The sequence below is a fragment of the Castanea sativa genome, chromosome 8, assembly GCF_040712315.1.
Source record: "Castanea sativa cultivar Marrone di Chiusa Pesio chromosome 8, ASM4071231v1".
NCBI lineage: Eukaryota > Viridiplantae > Streptophyta > Magnoliopsida > Fagales > Fagaceae > Castanea > Castanea sativa.
In genome coordinates this window covers 34,856,409-34,874,883 of record NC_134020.1, presented here as the reverse complement: position 1 = coordinate 34,874,883, position 18,475 = coordinate 34,856,409, and the positions used below count along the sequence as shown (strand labels likewise).

General features: G+C 35.6%; 3 protein-coding genes across 4 annotated transcripts; 1 reads left to right on the top strand and 2 right to left on the bottom strand.

Moving 5' to 3' along the window:
- The first annotated feature begins 696 nt into the window (after positions 1 to 696).
- LOC142607276 (uncharacterized) lies at positions 697 to 3,383 on the top strand. The gene is made up of 4 exons (XM_075778719.1): positions 697 to 1,277; positions 1,405 to 1,489; positions 2,772 to 2,813; positions 2,936 to 3,383. The coding sequence occupies exons 1-4, from the start codon at positions 819 to 821 to the stop codon at positions 3,013 to 3,015; spliced, it is 666 nt and encodes a 221-aa protein (XP_075634834.1). The 5' UTR covers positions 697 to 818; the 3' UTR covers positions 3,016 to 3,383.
- Positions 3,384 to 3,614: 231 nt separating this feature from the next.
- LOC142607275 (dehydrodolichyl diphosphate synthase CPT3-like) lies at positions 3,615 to 4,587 on the bottom strand. Its single transcript, XM_075778718.1, has one exon. The coding sequence runs from the start codon at positions 4,585 to 4,587 to the stop codon at positions 3,715 to 3,717; it is 873 nt and encodes a 290-aa protein (XP_075634833.1). The 3' UTR covers positions 3,615 to 3,714.
- Positions 4,588 to 6,915: 2,328 nt separating this feature from the next.
- On the bottom strand, positions 6,916 to 15,580 carry LOC142607274 (uncharacterized). Of its 2 annotated transcripts, none has more exons than XM_075778716.1 (11): positions 15,205 to 15,580; positions 14,601 to 14,918; positions 14,403 to 14,511; positions 14,221 to 14,314; positions 10,443 to 10,530; positions 10,253 to 10,336; positions 9,037 to 9,133; positions 8,868 to 8,955; positions 8,578 to 8,683; positions 8,378 to 8,470; positions 6,916 to 7,433 (listed from the first exon to the last, which is right to left on the bottom strand). In XM_075778716.1, exons 1-11 carry the CDS (start codon positions 15,442 to 15,444, stop codon positions 7,026 to 7,028), a joined length of 1,725 nt encoding a protein of 574 aa, XP_075634831.1. In that variant the 5' UTR covers positions 15,445 to 15,580; the 3' UTR covers positions 6,916 to 7,025. The 2 variants fall into 2 exon arrangements, with proteins under 2 accessions (XP_075634831.1, XP_075634832.1); XM_075778717.1 differs by having other exon boundaries at positions 8,378 to 8,484; positions 15,205 to 15,566.
- Positions 15,581 to 18,475: the final 2,895 nt, after the last annotated feature.

Sequence of the window (18,475 nt, the reverse complement as noted above, 5' to 3'; positions counted from 1 at the left end):
TCAGGCGGAATTTGCAGTAGCAGTGGAGAATGTTGTCACAACAAGAACGAGCTCAGCTGTATCACTATCGTAAATGGAAATAAGAAGGCACTACTTGTAGGAACAACTTGCATGTCCACTTGCTCTCCGTCCGTATTTACAAGAAGAAGTTTGCAAGCCCATGTGAATGAAATCTCTGTTTCTCTCTCTCTCTTATCTCTGCTATCTCTTTTTCACTTTCTTTATTTGAGGTTGACATTAGCATTGGGAAGGAAAAGTAGTTGGGGGTTATTTTAATTTAGTTTTTGCTTTTAATAATATTTACCTTTTTTTTAAAGAAACGTTAGTGGGTATTAGTGAATATTGTAATTATTATTATTATTTTTTTTTTTTTATCATTATTATTTTCATGAGCTACTTAAAAAATGATAGAATAATATCAATATCAAAATTAAGTCTTTAAGTCCTTTTTGGTAATTTGCACGGAAATGAAATTTTAAACTAATACTATACACAAGTTTTACCAAACGTTTTATTGTGATTTTCAAATTTGTGTTTTCCAAACGCACATTTTAAAAACGCTATTTTTAAAAACGCACATTTTCAAACAGCTTACCCAAACAGACCCTATATACCCCCTCACAGCTTATGGGCCCGTAGTACCAACAAAGGCCGGGAAAACTATTTTCAAAGAAGCATCCAGTTTATTTGGGTTGAATGACCACAGCCCATGAATCTTTGTCCGTTCGTACTTTTCCTCTCCAAAGTCCCACCCCCAAATCTGAGAAACAAACACTCCTAGTAGCTTCGAACCTAGAAAGCCAGAAACTCAAAAAACAATGGCTTCCTCCAAAAAATCCACAACAGAAGAGAAAAAGAGCAAAGAAACCAAACCCGAAAACACACCCAAGAAGAAAAACAAAACTACTAGTACCACGAAAGTCAACCCAGAAAAGAACAACAACAACAACAACAACAACAAGGTTAGCAACGGCACAGTCAGCGACTCCTCCTCGGACGTGATAATAATCCCATCTTCAAGCATTGAATCCGGACAAGATGAAAAACAAAAACCCAACAAAAGTTCTGGTGCGAATAAAGGAACCGCCGACACCAAATTACAGAAACACAAACAAAAAAAGCAAAAACGACAGGAGGAAGAGGTAAACGACGTCGTTGATAAAGAGGAAGCGAAGACGCATAGGTTTCCTATGAATCGTATCAAGACGATTCTTCGGAGCCAAGACTCCGATTTGCGCATTACCCATGAAGCCCTTTTTCTCGTCAATAAAGCTACGGTATCAAAATTTTTTTTCCAGCTTTGTTTTCGTTTATTTACACATGGCTGAAGAAAATTAAATGTGGGTTATATTGGGTGGTTCGTGTGTTGGTGTATTTATGAATTACTTACTTCAATGGTTGCAGGAGAAGTTCCTTGAGGAATTTACAAAAGAAGCACATGCGTGTTGTGTTCAGGACCATAAAAAGTCGCTTGCTTACAAGCACCTATGTATGTAAAGTCCCCTACTATCTTTTCCTTTCAAATGTTGTTTTTTTTTTTTATTCGATAGCGGAGGAGGGGGATTTGAACCTTGGATGAACTAAATGCTACAAGGCTATTTGCCAAATGCTGTTATTAAGTTATATAATTTGTGATGTGGAACATTTGGATGAACTTTGATTGATTATATCGTTTTGGCTTTCATATGTGGCTATTTGCTCTGCATTAGTGTGTTATAAACATTGTTGGTCATAAGTTGAAGCTTTATGCTGGTAAAGAATTTAGGGAAGAGTTGGGGTTTATGATTTATTAAGGGAAGTACAATACCATTGCCGAGCTACCCATAATGTCATATATTTACTTTTCTAACTAAGAAACTTGTATTTTCTAACTAAGAAAATTGGGGCTTTAGTCGTCTTTGAATTTAGGTTTGTGATTTATTGAGGGAAGTATAATACCATTGCCGAGCTACCCATAATGTCATATATTTACTTGTCTAACTAAGAAACTTGGGACCTAAGGGTTTTTGAATTATCTTTTACCAGTAAATGTTGTGGTAGTGTTAGGAACCCACATGCAGAACTTTCCCTTCCTTGAAAACCGGCTTGTAGGGGGAGGGGGCCCCCAAGAGCTTATAAACTCATGATTAAACTTATACTTAATCCATGTGGGACATTAGGAGCATAACATACCACCACGCACCACACTTCGTAGCTGACGTCTAGGATGGCACACTCTAGCGACACTAACCCAATGACTGCCCTTTCTCTTTTTTGATGGCTCCACTCACCTATCAGTTTTTTAATCTAGCCTCTAGGTCGCCTTGTTCGAGATCTGACCACAAAGCCGTAACTCATTTGATCCCATACTCAATGAGCTACAACCAATTACTTGACATGGTGGTAGACTCTAATACTAAATGTTAGGAACCCATAGTTAAAACTCACCCTTGAAAACTGGCTTGCAAAAGGAGGGTGTCCAAGCGCTTATAAACACGTGTTAGAAAATGTCGAATAAATGTGATATTCATTCGACATTTTCTCCTTTTAGTTTATTAGAAAACTGGAATTCAGAACTTTGTGGAATACTCCAATTAGTCTGTGGAGGATACATAGCCAATGGCAAAATATTGGGACTAAGGCATTTTTGTTGCTGCTTATTGCTTTCAATTGATGGCAACCATTAGTCTGTACATAAGCGGTCAAACACCTGTTTAATAAATCAATTGCCATAAATTGTGTTAGATATTTGGAAGTTGATGTATGTATTAAAATGCTTCTTCTTGTTTCAGCATCAGTTGTTTGTAAAACGAGGAGTTTCGACTTTCTTTCAGGTACTTCTATGCTACCTCTATTTAAAAGATTTTCCTATTTGAAAGTGAGATCTCTAAACTTTTCTGCAGTTTCTGCTATTATTTACCCTCCTCTCTGGTGTATTTCCCTTGTGTCTGTATAGATTTTGTACCAGAAAAATTAAAGGCAAAGGATGCCTTGGCAGAGAGAAAAATTGCTGAGACTGAGAATGAGGCAGCCTAGGACCTTCAAAATGGTGCTGATTGGGACGATAATCCTGCAATTTCTTGATTGAAGCTCATTTCGTTGTGTCCTGTTTTGCCCGTTGGAAGTGTATTTTAGAACCAGAGATCATATTACTTTGTTGTACAACTATAGTGGATCCATGTGTCATCACATCTACCTAAGTTCGCTTGGAACAGTTGAACCATATTCATGTTGGTCTAAGAAACTCTTCAAAACAGGGAGATGTGTTTTGGCTGGTTGCTTCTTTAGACAGCCAGTGAGCTGGTTTGAATAGAATTCAAAGAGCTGTAAATATGGTTATTTTTGCAATGATTTATTGGGCCATTCTTATTTTGGTCTAGTTAATTAGCAATGCTTTGAATTAATTCTGCAGAGCATATTGTTATTTCCTGCCTACCATGAATTGGGCAAGCAATGTGAAAGAAATCATGCCATAGCTCACTTTTCAATTGGAATAACGGGGATTTATCTTATATTTTTGTTATTGCTTGTTTTACTTTGTGATATTCAATACTTAAGCACAAGACTTTTCCTGCATAATATTGCACATTCACAATTGTGTGGGTGACCACAAACAATAAAGTTAAAGATATCTGCATAACATGAGGACAAAATGTACTTTTTGGTTGCATGTTAAATAAGATCCTGGAAACCTATGAACAAGTCTCATGGTTTAGGATACTGTGTTGCTGTTTGCTAAGCTTGCTTCTTTTTCTTCTCCAAATAAGAGCGGTGCCGTTGGAAGTCTAATACTGCTCTCACCAAGTGCCTTAGGCCAATCTCAGGCCAGAGCACAGCGGGAGAATACAATAGGCAATATGTAGTTTGCCAGAGTTGGAAATTGCTCAGGCGATGTTCGCCAGAAGTTCGAATCAAAATGTCAGGATCAGGTGCTACATCCATGTACATATGCTTCTCTATATCTCTTAGTTTTATAATGGCTTTCTCCTCTAATTGATATTCTTCATCCCCAATTGCATGATTCCAAGCTTTACTTCCATTCGCTTCTTGAATCCCAACCCATTTATTATTGCAGGATTCTTGAATGGCATGCACGATCTCATCAGTGGAAGTGTAGGCCACACAGATGAAGAGCGTCATCCCAGTATTGTTAGCAGTGGCCACCATTGCCTTTTCAGCAGCAACCCTGATGGGCTCAGTCAGAAGTGTCATGTTACCTCTAAAATACACTCTGGCACCATACTTTTGCACAATACTTTCTTCCTTAAGTAACCCCTGGATTTTCTCAAGCATCAGATCCATCACATATTGAACTTCATTAGGCCGTCGTTTGAAATTATCAATGCTAAAGGCATAGATCGATACACACTTGATTCCCAGTTCATAGCAGTACTTGAGCGTAGACGTTAGAGCTAAAAAGCCAGCCTTGTGGCCGGCAGCATCATCGGCCCATAGATTATGCTTCTTAGCATATCTCCGGTTTCCGTCCATGATGAAGGCAATGTGGTTGGGGATGGTACCCACGGAAAGTATCCTAAAAATGAATTTTCTCATATAAGAACACAGAACATGAAAATATTTGGTTGCACTATCTCTTTCCCTCTCCATTTCATAAACTTGGGGCAAAACTTTTGGCGGATTAAGTTAGCACCTTAACCAAACTTTTGGTGGGTTAAGAGTCGCAGTGGGGTTGGAATTGCAATGGAGCATGCAAAAAGAATGAGCAGTGAAAGCTGGGTAGGCAAAAAGATTTATAGCATAGTATGGGGGACATGCAATAAGAGTGAGCACTAATGGTAAGTTCATTAGGGGCGTGTTTGGATACCGTTTATTGCTGAAAACTGAAAATATTGTAAGCAAAATAATTTTTAAATGTGAATAATACAGTGAGACCTAGTTTAAAAGTAAAATTTGTTGAATTCTGTACTTTCGAGTCCCGTGAACAATGCATGGGACCCACACAAAGAAAGGCAGACGCACACGTCTTTTGCTTTCAATGCAATCCAAACATACACTAGGTGTTTTGAGTGGTTGAGTTTTTTTTTTTTTTTTTTTTCCTAAAACAAAAACCCCTAAGAAAAGAATTACTTGCAGGGAAATGACTTTCTCCAATTTCCTCCCATTTTTAACATAATATATGACATTATTTAATTTTTAACACTAAAAATTCGAGAGAATTGGAGGATTCCAGAAAGAAAATAAGAAGCTAAAGTAGAACTAGGACATTGAGAGAATAGATTATAACCCCTGATAAAGCTAATTGCTTGCAATTGCTTAGTATTTAAGATGTTTTTCTATAAGAATACGAGCAAGAAAGATCATGAATGGCCCTTCAATATATTTTTATCATTTTTAGGACCGAAAGTATTGCTTTAGAGTAGTTGCTAAATATGGATTTTTTAAAGTAGAATTAAGAGCATCAAAATAATCATAAAACCCAAGAATGACATACCGCAATTGGGTAACTATCTTATTATTTAAAGGGGAAAAAAAAAACAAAAAAAACGATTGAATAATTTGCAGGGAATTGCATCAGGAGGCATAAAAGAGGGACAAATTATAAGAACCCATGGGAGGATTGCTAAAGTAGTCTTTTCAACCAATGAAATATTGTCACCTATTTAAAATTTTTGAGTCGGCTTCCTAATCAACAAAACTATTCACTACCCTCTTTTAACCCTAGCTTCTTTTAACCAAAACTAACAACTACCCTTTTTCTAACCTTAGCTACTTTTAACCCAAATTATTTTGCCACTAGATAGCTTCCCTCTTTTAAACCAAAATTTTCTAATACCCATTTTTTAAGAAATACTAGTATCTGTATCTCTCTCTTTCCACCACTTTGGGAGGACTTCCCTTGTCAGAATCGTAACCCAATAGTGTGCTGGTAGTCTTTTGCGTACACTACTGTTGATTTTTTTTTTTTTTTTTTGAGAAGACACTATTACTAAAGTGATTGGCCAAAGTGGTGTAACTAGGGTAATTATTAGGTACTTCTGGAGTATTATAAATGAGTACTCCTCTCTTTTACATAACGGTGAGTTCTACTAATTAAATTTATTGTAACTCACAATTTATGTAAGAGGAGAGAGTACATATTTATAGTACTCCTAGAATATACAATACAATAATTTTCTGTGTAGGTAACCATGACTAATCAGAGTATATTAAAGGCTTGTTTCACTCTATTTCAATGTATCATTTTCTTGTCTTTCTCTCTATTTAGTTTATGATTTCGCAGTGCTTTTTTTTTTTTTTTTCTATTCTTTTTTTAAATGTAGTAAATAGATACGATCCCCTACTATTTGATAAAAACCCAAAATGATAAATTAGTTAAAGAACGAAAACTCCTAAATATATGTTGCTTTCTCTCTATCTAATTTATAAATATGGCGCCCTCTAGGCTCTAGCAATTTGATAAAAATCCAAAATGTGAAAAAAATTAAACGAATGAAATTAACTCTAATATGTGAAGAAAGCACAACTCCAAGTGCCCGCCGCACCTGTCTTTGTTTCGTTCTACTTTCTTGCTAGTCTCATCAATATTCTGTTGTTGAATTGTGAACCGTTTTGTGCATTTGTATTAATGAACATGGAATTTGTTGATTTATGTAACAGAACTGCACTGTTGTATTGTAAAGATAAAGAGATTGAAATGATTTTTAAGAGATTAGTGAGTGTTAACAGTGTGTCAAGGTGTTTAGTGCTAAGAATGTTTTACCTCCAGTGAGGAAGGCATTGGCAAACGACTCATGTTTTCCCTCAGAAATGGGTTCTATAGTCTTTTTCATATGGGCACACGTGCCCACGAGAGAGGACATTTGTATTTTTAAGAAGGTTAAGGAGAAAGCTATCCCAGCAAGCTTTGTTTCCCACAGATTAGTATCGCCATGCTTTTTGTTAAGAAAAAAAAAAAAAAGAACGAAAAGGAAAAACAAAGACATCAAAAACATCGGCAATCATGTAAGAACAGAGGCCGGCCAATTGGGTATTGCGGGAACAACATATAGCCGTGAAACACCAACTAAGACACTTCTCGTGTTATCTTACAAATGTACAGACTTGTAACTAGAGGCACCAGTTTTGCCTGGCACTGGCAGTATCTCCTTTGAACTATTACCTACAGGAATTTCTGGGTTGCTTGATTGGCTTTCAGAATTTGATGGTCTCACCCAAATCTTTACATACCCTTCCCGACATGCGGTGAGAATAGATTCCTCAGTAAAAATTAAGCCAGATAAGGGTTCTGAATGAACACGGTGGGCGACTAATGGGGAGAGCTTTGGCACATCTCGCATGCTCGGAGCAGGTTGTAGAGTGCCCACTGGGCTAATGCTGTCCCAATGAGATGATTGGCTTCCGGTGCTGAAAGTGGGGGACCCACCAGGTGGACAACGGCGAAGTGGCACTACGATCTCATCCATTGATAAATCCCACAAAAGCAACTGTGTATCCTGTAAACATATCGCCAAGTTGCAGATTTAGACAATAGTACATACTTTTCGATAAAAAGAGCAAGGCAGGACACAATCGAATACTAGAAATCACTTCCAGGATAATATGAATGCATGACAAAAATCAGATAAAAAGTAAAAAGTTGTGTATAAAAATCTTTTAATAATGTATGGTAGTAGAAATGTAACCATTTCAGGGCACATGAAGTTGGATTATTATAAAATGAAAAACCACAAATCTTGGTTTTTACTCCTGATTTAAAAAGTAAGTGAAAAATTGAAGACCTTTATCAACATTTGGGCAATACCTCTGGACATGGTTCCTAACAAAGCAAGGCCCAGCTTCTTACCATCAAATTTCCAACGCACCAACCATAAGTCCTAATTTTTCCAACACCCTTACACATAATACAACCTATTTACGCTATTTTTCCAAGCAAAAACTTGTCCAATTGTTTTTCATTTGAAAAGTTTAAACTCATCATCATAACCACAAGGCACCTGGCACTTCTGACCTTTTTTATCTGAAACAATTACTCCAACATGTAAATGAACTGTAATCTTCACAACCATTGTTAAAACTTAATGATATGATTACCAAAAATAAAGGTGGCAATTAATTCAAAGAAGGAACCATGCAATAACAACAACAACAACAATAACAAGGCCTGGATAGGAGAACACCACCAGGAAGCTTTTACATGGGAAGATAATTGACATACCAATTCCTTAAAAGTAAGGTACCTACTATTTCTATATTAAAGTAAATAAAGGGGTCTTTACTTCAGATAAAGCTATCCATCAGTGTATATTTGCAGCAAATAACAGCTTTAAACAGATAATAAATACAGTAACACTTGTTCTTTTATTTCTTTCTTTTTATTTTTCCATTCTGGTTTTGCGTGTTTTTGTTTGGAAAAGAAGGGTGTGAGAGCACAAATTACCTGACCTACAGAACCAAACCGGTACATGACACTTTCTTCTGTGCCATCTGATGTTGGTGATGACCAATATGAGTCAAAAGCCACTCCACTGACCTGCAAGCCATCCTCTTTAAAATGTTTAAGATGGCAATATATATGCAACTCATATCAAAACTTATCAAATCTTGATTTAAATAGTTAACAATTTAGCAAAACTTTACCCATGAGTTGTGACCTTCACCCCATGCTACTACCTTCCGATCTTCCATACTCCAAACTGTAACTAGATCATCTTCACCACCCGTCAGGATGTATTTTCCATCCATACTGAGAAACAGGAAGAAGCAGAATAATTAATTAATTATTTTTAAAGGATTAGTAATAAGGAAACACTTTTTTTTGTTGATAAGTAATAATAAGGAAACACTTTGTGGTGTGTAACTAGAAGATCCTGAAAATATATAAATGAGGAAACATTGACTAAGCAATAATCTCATACATATCAAATTACCTCCAGGCACAACATAGAAGAGCACCATAATAACTTTTTCCACCACATATTAGTTGTTCTTTTTGGTAGTCAAATACCCGTAGATATCCTACATTAAAGTGCTCAACATCAGTACCTTTATAATAAGTGATACTTGTAAAATCACAAGAATAGTGGATCAAGAGAATACCATCTCTACCAACAGTTGCCAAATATGCACCATCAGTAGAGAAAGCAATGCCGTTGATTGAACTTTGGCAGATATGCCATCTAGCAATTGGATTACTCTGCAAACAAAACATTAAATTAAAAGTGGATTACTCTGCAAACAAACCATTAAAATAGAAGTGGATTACTAGGCAAATAAAAAATTTGAAGATGAAATAGATAAAGAAACCATGAGGAGAAGAGGAGGGAAACAACAAAAGCAGATAGGTTCGGGTTTGTATCTTCTATAAACTTTAGAAAATAACCAAAAGAAAAAGGTTTTATAATTATTAGCTGAGATGTATGCAGACAATTTGTGACGTTTAAAACATCAAAAATTGTTGACATTAAGTTAGAGACAATTTATGAAGCTTTAAACATCACAAATTGTTGACATTAAGTTGTCCCCATGTCCCCCACTTTAAATAGTTAAACACAATTGATTATGTTTTAATTAGGATAATGTAAAATTATTTGCATAGGCTTGGAATATGTTTTGACCACTCAACTGTCCAACAGCTTGACATACCACACAGACAAAACCACACTGCTTGTTAAAACCTAAAACTGCTTTTCAATTTGCAATGGTTATGAGCAATTGATGAAGGGGCATCTCAGATTGTGATGTCAGCATAATGAAAAGCTTGTTAGTTAATTGTTAGTAGTTGAAATCCATTAGTGCACATGTGTGCTGAGTTGGACAGTAAGTTGATGAAACTACTATAACAGATTCTGCTATCAATTAGTTACTTTCTATTACAGCTAGTTCAACCTCTAGACTTAGAAGTATAAATTCTATGAACTATTATAATTGAATGACTAGTTAGTAAATGAATTCAAAGCTTTTTACTATTGTTTCAGAGATTGGTTCTCTGTGCAGAGGTGTGTCCACCCGTGAGCTACTCTTTTTTTTTTTTTTTTGTTGATAAGTCCACCCGTGAGCTACTCTTTTTTTGATAAGTCCACCCGTGAGCTACTCTAAGCAACTCTCATTTCTTCTTAATTCTTAGCATACCCTCTTTGTGTATTTTTCTGCATTAGTAATTGTCTAAGAACAACCTGCATAAATCATCATTTTATCTAGTAATCCGTAATCTTAAAAGCTACACTGGATTTGAAGTAGCCGATTATAGAATAGCAATGAGCTGCTTGAATACAAAAAGGGGTCAGGATGCAATAAGAATATCAATTAAAATTACCTTACTGGACCTTGCATGTGCCACAGAAAACTGATTTTGATCCTTTACAACTGGAAATGTAGTATCACCAGTACCATCCTTACTCTAGAATTAAAATGGAAGTTACACTTGATTTAGCTTGTGCAATAGAGCAGAAAATAACAGTAAAGGCAGGCCAAGAATAGGCACATTGAATAAAGTTGAGGCTTGCCTTTTCATACACATACAAGTTTCCATCAGCATGAGCAACAACAAAAGCACCATCAGCTTTGGGAACCCATGCAACACTGGTACATCGACTGTTAAAAACAACTAGTCAATTTGCACATTCAGACTAGTAATTACATTACACATGCACACATCTCATCATTAAATTAAATAAAAATGCCACAACTTGCAACACAAAAAGTATTTGCTCCCAAATTCGTCAACAACCCCCCCCCCCCCCTCCTCTCTTTTTATTTATTTATTTTTTCCCTTCTCTTTTTCATTTTGTATAGTCTAGAAAAACCAACGTACATCTAACCTAATACCCATTCATGGTAGGACCCAAATTTACAATCAATGACATAAATTATCTCAAAATGTACCACTTTAACCCGCATGAAAACTTCATGAAAATTCAAAGAATGATTCAACTAAAATAATATCTACTACTTTTTATACAATTACGATCTAGAGAATGTAGAATATCTGCAGGACTTCACTTTTTTCTTCTAAACTTCCAATTCTGATGACTATCAAAACCATCATACATAGACATAGAGTACTGTAAATTCATTGATCAAACTTTATGAGTTATGTTGTCTTGGTCAACCATCTTTTGTCAAGGTTGATGACCTTGATGATATATCCAATACATCAATATTTTCAGAATTTGTGCTTGTCCCAAAAGCTTAAAATGATAGAAAATGGTAAATTTAATGACTTCAAAATTATTCTAACACTCCACATATGTAGGCCAACATTTCCTTTCAATAAGCAGGTGCTAACATGTAGAATTTTTTAACTTTAAATGGAAGGTAGAGTAAAGACAGGATTCGAATTCAAGACTGCCTGCTCTGATACCATAATATATTACCACTTAATCCTAAAAGCTTAAGTTGATAGGAAAGAATGAATTTAATAATTAAATCATTATTCTAACAACTCGATTGATACGAGAGTCTCTTGGTTCCAAGATTTCTCATTACTGTAGGTGGTTATTCTGTCTTTTTATAGAGAATTTTAAACCTTTCTTAATAAAGGCATATGGCTGAATCAACTCCATTGAGGATAAGCGGGTATTAATAGTTACTTAGTTGAAACTCTTTGAGGATGGTAATTCTTTGTCAGAATGAGACAGATTCCTTTACCCACAGTATTTATTGGGAACACCAGATGGTGACACATTCGACTTCGCCTAAAGGAGAAGACACTAATGCTGAAGAAGAGAAAAAAGTATTGAAATGAAGCTCAAAAATGACATGGGTTCTCCAGAAGTCACCACAAAATCAGATTAATGACAAAATGTTTTCAATTAAATTTCAGAACTATAATTTTAAGTTCTTATTGAAAGAGACACTTGGAAACCGAATCCTACTACAAAGCTAGCAGATAGAATCTCCAAATACCAAAAGAAAAGAATTTTTTTATTCATGTTATTTTCAAATTATATTCGGCACATATTATTTTCTAATTTTTCATTCATATGTTATTTTTTAGATTCAAATAAAAAAGTGTCGCTAATGTCACAATCTTATCTTCATCCTGATGAATCACCATTGTTTCAAGCCTTTTCACTCCGTGCACCATGAAGGCATGATGAGTAGCATATGCATTAAACATCTGCACTCTCTAATTCTTCTCTCTGGTTAAACTTTCTCTTCATCAAGTAGTGACTCTCCAACATGCTGTATTAATTCTACTACACATGGTCTAAGTCGTATTTAAGTCCACATTTTTGTTGGCAACTGTATTTCTTTTTTAACACTAGGTTCAAGTTATACTTGATGTCCCTTCATCACCACCATGTTAAATACCAACATTGTATCATGTGTGGGAAGCAATATTTTCATTGTTATGTCACCCAGTTGGAGGAAAGATCCATTAACTTGATCCTCACGACAGGTCTTGGATGGCTTCCATTAATACTTGAGGAGGCTCCATGACTGACTGGGATTTAGAACATGAAACCATGCAACATGCTAACATGATTCGGGTAGATATCACTCTTGATAGGGTTGGGGTAGATGTATCTGTCTAAGTTTTTCTTTCATTTTCCTATTCAGCTATGGTAGGCTTATCCCTTCCAAAGCGAAGGTTATCAATATTGTACCAATAATCCTTATCTCTACCTATGAGTGTCATTTTGGCAAACCTAAACTTCTTGTCATCTAACAAACATGTTTGTTCAACGAATTGTTCCACCTCAAGTATCAATTGGCGAAAATCCATGAGTCTTGAAAAATATCAAATGTAAATGTCCCCAATAAAATCACCACTAGAATAATAAGTTTAACAAATAATTGTAACAAGAATCTAAGTTGAGCTAGTTATGACTTATGACCTGGTCTTGACTTGAATTACATTTCTGTGCTGGCTAGATCTACGACTAATGACTACGCTTCAGAGAAGTAACTTGTGTGTCCTGACTTTCAAGCAAGGCAAATGGGCTTCAAACTTGCACAAACAAACTCTAATGAAGACAACAAATCCCACTTGCTTTCCTTTGTAATTGAGTTGGACATGACCAACCCAGTACCTAGTCAATTTTTAAATCTATTATTGTTATGAGCTCATGAACCAATTTGCTACAAGTGAGAGATAGTTAGCACCCTTAAATGGCATGGTCGAGGACCAGCTAAAAAGGCGCTCAATCCCAGTTTCTAGGAATGCGTGTTGAGACATATTGAGCAGCGATATGGCCTAAGCAACAAAGATGAGGCGCATTCCAATGAACTTCTAGTGGAGGCACGATGCACAAAAACCATGCAAGACTACAACACACATTGTTGAGACAAAATCTTAAGTTGGTTTGCGGCCAGAAATGAGAGCCACAGTGGATCTGCTTGCCAAGGTATGAGCTTTAATTAACATCATTGTGTGAGAATTAAGTGATGAGGACTCAACAAGCTTGACGGCGATTGAGAATTACTATGGAAATGCTTTCACAGATAAAGAAATTTAAAAGAACAATAGACTTTGTAATGGGATCTCAGCGATCTAGTGTGGACAAGGTTGTGGGCACCTAGCATCTGTGGACACAGGTTTGACCCATATGGATTGGATTTTACACAGGTTTATGGGCTCTAAAGAGTTGAAATTGGTGAAGATGGACGCTGGTAGGGTTGTTTTGTGATGGGGCTTCAATGGCTCAATCTTGCAAAGATAGGAGTGATGGGCTTCATAAGAGAGGTGGTGGGTTTCAAGGTTTTCTTGGAGGCAGTGGTGCCAAATTTGGTAGTGGTGAATATCTTGTGGGTTAACTAAATATGGTTCAAACAGGCTATGAACTTGTGAGGTAAGTACTTTCACTTCAATTTGAGTCATCAGGGTGTTTAGTTTCTGGTTTTGGGGTGGCTAAAGGGGATCCAATATGCTCTGATGCCAAATTGATGCATGACATTTGGGCTAAGAAAAATAGAAATAATTGGTAATAGGGAATGGGACACAAAACAATTGATGAAGATTCTTTTTAATAAGCTTCAAGGATTACATCAATAAGAAAAGTCTTAATCAAGCCACAATTACATCCCATAAAAACCTCAACTACAATAAGTCCAAATACAAAAACAAAAACAAAATATGAAAACCTAAAAAAAGAAAAAAAAAGAAAAATTCTATTAACATTTATTCTGGTTGCAGTCGCAATAACAAAGGGAGAACAAAACAAAGCTGTTTACCCTATATAGAGAATGAATTTTAACATGGGCATGCTGTGAGTATGGGAAAGTATAACAAATAGAGAATGAGATAAAGAACCAAAATAAAAATGAAATTAGTCTTGCCTGTTTGTGACCGAACCTTCCTTGTTATAGTGTTGGGCACCAACAAGCTTCTTCCCAACATCTTGTAATTGTTGTCTCAGAGACACTGAGTAAACTACAATAACATAAAAAAAAAAAAAATCAAAACAACTTCTTCCTATAAGAACCCCCCATAAATCATATCATACAAAAGAAACATCTACCATCTCCCGAGTTCAATCCTATAAGCAAGTCATGTCCATCCTTGGCTTCAGGATCAAATGAATGGCAGATAGGATTTGAAGTGCTAAAATGTAATGATTTAATAGGATCCTGCATTAAAAAAAAGAAATATCATCAATATAATTTACAAACAAAGACGCAAATATCACCAACATGACACCCCAAGGACACGAAATTACCTTATCGTGTGTATTGAGGTCGCTGACAAATAAACTATCCCCAACATTGAATATCAGATATGTCCCTTTACCATCATAATTCGAATTAAGCATAGAATGACTACCATTTGACGCAGCCAATGAACTACTTCTACTAGTTCCATTCGCGGCTTTACTCGTGCCATTCCCTCCTACAAAACTAAGGGCGCGACTGCCATTCCCACCCCCTACCCCTAACAGCCTTGCAGCAGCATATCTAACTCCACTACTCGTGCTCGCACCCGAGCTCGACGCTGATCCAGCTTGTGTAAGCTTTTCCTTGAGATGCGCTAGTGTTATCTGGAAAAATCACATCCCCAAAAAAAAAAAAAAAGTCAATTCTTCAAAAATTTTGAAAAATTCAAGATTTGCATAGTATCATTACCCACAATTTTGAAAATCAGCAATTTGCGATTCAAGAAACATATCAATCGAGTCTACTACTACAACTACTACAACTAATTGCACTCAAATTAGGTTATAGAACTTATTTTTCTTTCGGTTCCTACTTTTCTACCTCATTTTCTCGTCAACCAAACATGAAAAAAGAAAGGAAAATCTGGAGAAAGGAAAGAAAAAACCCTACCTGAGAAACTGATTTGCCATGGGAATAAGGAAGAATACCAGGAGGGTGAGTCTTCTCGGAATGGAGCTTGTACCTTCCTTCCGGGGTTTTGAAGTACGTCTTCAACCCTTGCTGCTGCTGCTGCTGCTGCGTCGATTGCCCATTCGCTGAAGCTGAAGAAGGAGACAACGACGTCGTCGTGGGAGACGCTGACGTCAGCACTCCGTTACCGTAGCCATTGTTTCCGTTATTGTGAATCATCGTTCGTTCCTCCCTCGCCAAATCGCTCTATTCTCCGTTCTCTCTCTCCCTCTCTCTCTCTAAAATCTTTCGCTCTCTGACATTTTCTAGTTTCTCTCTCTAAAATCTTTTTTTCCTGTTTGTTTTGGATTTTTATGTGTTTGCTTAGTTTCTGCTTTAGAAGGTAGTGCCTGGATCAAGAGCGCGGATCGTGTACATCTCGTAGGAGAGAGGGTGGTGTGTGGTCACTGGCCAACGCCACGCACGCATTACAAGTTGTATACGTGGACCAATCAGGGATTGGAAAATAGGTGAAATTATGCTCAACCACGTTACTTGTCTACTATGCTGCTAAAAAAAATTGCAGAGTCAGTTTAAGATAAAAAAAAAATTTAAATAGAAACTGACTTCCTTGTTAAACTGACTTAACAAAACTCAAACATGTGGAAGTCTTTTTAATAAAAAGATCAAAACTTTTCTAAAATGGTTTATTAGAAACAAGTAATGTGATCTACTGCGAGGAACCATGTAATTTCTCGAAAAATAAGGGATTAGCGTGAAAGTTGGGTTATTTTTGGATACATTGACTAATTTTTTATCACCTTTATATAAACACGATACATGTTTTTTCACAGTTGCCACGTAAATAGTTATGGTATTTTACTTAGTCTTAGAATTTAGGGTTTATTTATTTATTAGTATTTATTTTTTATGTAGTAGGAGGAGACAGTGTTGGGCGAACTGGTTAAAGTCTTTGGATTCTTGTGGGCCGCAGGATGAGTGGACCTTGTTTTGTCTTTGACTCTCAGCGTAGTTATCTTCGATGTGCTAAGAAAAAGTCCAATTCAGGAATATTGACTATCTAATTGTTAACAATTATTTCAATCCTCTAGAGACATTATTGGGTACCCTAACATTCAGTCTAGGTTTAGGAGTTAACAAAGGAATGGAATGGATTGGCTTTTTCTTGTTTTAGATGTTTGTGAGGAAAATAATGTAGGGAAAGTTAACTTGTTTGAGATTATTACTATATTAGAAGAAAGATTAGAAATGAATATATTTAGTAAGTAGTTTCTATAACAACATTACCATTATTCCATTAATGTTAGCTTCTCTATAAAAAGAAGGGAAATATTAACGGATGCTCTTAAAATAATGATTAACAATTTATTTAAATAAAGTTTTTATGGGAAAATAAATAAAAAGACAATATTTTGACAGTTTTTTTCATTTTTCATAAAAGTGATGTAATAATTTTCATAAAATGAATTGTTAACCATTGCCCTAAGGGCACCCGTTAGCATGACCTCAAAAAAAAAAGGACAAGTAACATCTTTAGACCAATTTTTTATTTTCCTTTGAAAAAAGTTCTTTTACAGGATTAGTCTTAGTTTGGCATTAATCCAGCTAGTTCACTTCAGATTCAAAAGATTTTTATTTTTTATTTTTGGGCAAATAAAAAGGATAATAATTGGTAATGCTTAAGGACTATATTTCTTTGGTGTTTTAGACTTTCAGTTTGAACATTTCTACTAGACAAATGCGCATAATTGTAAGGTCAACACCTTTGTACAAATATAGAGTTTTCTTTGTTATTGCTGTTTATTTCTTTGTAATCATTATTATTGTATTTTCTCTCAACCTTTTCACTTCTAGAATTCATGAATCATGAGTTCATTGATGATTGATCTATGCCAAAGTAACTTTTCTTCAAGATAAATTATGTACCTTAAGATGTGTAAAATGTAGCAAAGTGGCAATGTGCTTTTTTATTTATTTATAATTTGCAATACCATAAATCAAGAAAACAAAATACAAGCTACGTAATCTGCCTTACAAACAGACTCGATAACTAGAGGAAGATTACCATTATGGGGGAAAAAAAAAGGACTTGCAATGTGCTTTTGACTTTATGAGATATTGAGCTGCCCTTGACAAAAATAAAAAGACAAAATTTTGAGATAAAATGTAACATATTATGGATGAGAATGTTCCCAACTAGCCTTTCATTTTCATCATTTAGAAAATTTGTAGACAAATACAAAACTGACCTAGTTCTCACTGTTAACAGATACAGTTGGATAATGAAATGTTCCTAGAACTAACACAACTTGAGCTAAATTGGCCCATCCCATTGAGAAGTAATAAAAACATTTTTTTTTCCCTTTTTTTAAAAAGAAAGCCAAAGAGAGAGAAGAGAAAAAAGGGGGTGGGTGGGGGGGGGGGGGTAATCAGTACATGAATTGAAAAAAAAAGTTTACTAAATCACAATAAGTATAATAATAGAACATAAAACAGTATTGACTTATATCTTTGAAGGCAATGATACCAACAACGTACAGGATGATTAAAAATTAATGTTGATGTTCCTATAAGTCCTAAGTTTTCCTTGACAACAGCGGCTTGCAGGAATGACTCTGCAGTTGAAGAGATCATCCTTGCACAGTCTTCTCTAATGCCTCCAACTAACATCTTTATTAGGAAGGTACATGTTGCTCTCATAGCTCTGAAACTAGCTATCCTACATAATCTGAATTTTGTTGTGCTTAAATGATTCCAAATTTGTCATTGAAGCTCTTCAAAATACCTCATCGACAACATAATTCTTGGCTCCTTTCTCTGACTCTATTAAGGCAGATTTTGGTTCATTATTTTGTTGGGAATATAATAGAATGTGTTGGAACTTTATTCTAGCAATACTCAAAACCATGGGGTTCAGCTCATATTGGTTTCAACTTAAATCATAATGTATCACTAGGCATCTACATTCTATTGATAAATGGAGCCACAATTGAATCTTTTAAGCCTAGAAATGATTGAGATAACGAAACTATTTGTCTCCCTACTTTGAACCAAGAAGAACACACAAATCTACTTAAAGGAATCTCAATTTCCAGAATAAGTGTTAACATCAATCATTCGATGTTTGCTAATGATACCATCTTCTTTTTCCAAATTGATAAAACTTGCAACAACAATAAAATCCATATTGGATTGGTATTTCCAACTATTAAGGCAAGTTGTCAATTTCAACAAATTAGAAATATTGTTC

Excerpts from the sequence above, each read along its gene's own strand:
- LOC142607276 (XM_075778719.1), top strand. The coding sequence starts at position 819 with ATGGCTTCCTCCAAAAAATCCACAACAGAAGAGAAAAAGAGCAAAGAA. Across the intron at positions 1,278-1,404 it reads TTCTCGTCAATAAAGCTACG|GAGAAGTTCCTTGAGGAATT; the intron begins GTATCAAAATTT and ends CAATGGTTGCAG. Across the intron at positions 2,814-2,935 it reads GAGTTTCGACTTTCTTTCAG|ATTTTGTACCAGAAAAATTA; the intron begins GTACTTCTATGC and ends GTGTCTGTATAG.
- LOC142607275 (XM_075778718.1), bottom strand. The coding sequence starts at position 4,587 with ATGGAGAGGGAAAGAGATAGTGCAACCAAATATTTTCATGTTCTGTGT.
- LOC142607274 (XM_075778716.1), bottom strand. The coding sequence starts at position 15,444 with ATGATTCACAATAACGGAAACAATGGCTACGGTAACGGAGTGCTGACG. Across the intron at positions 14,315-14,402 it reads AGGATTGAACTCGGGAGATG|TTTACTCAGTGTCTCTGAGA; the intron begins GTAGATGTTTCT and ends ATGTTATTGTAG. Across the intron at positions 8,471-8,577 it reads GTGAAGGTCACAACTCATGG|GTCAGTGGAGTGGCTTTTGA; the intron begins GTAAAGTTTTGC and ends GATGGCTTGCAG.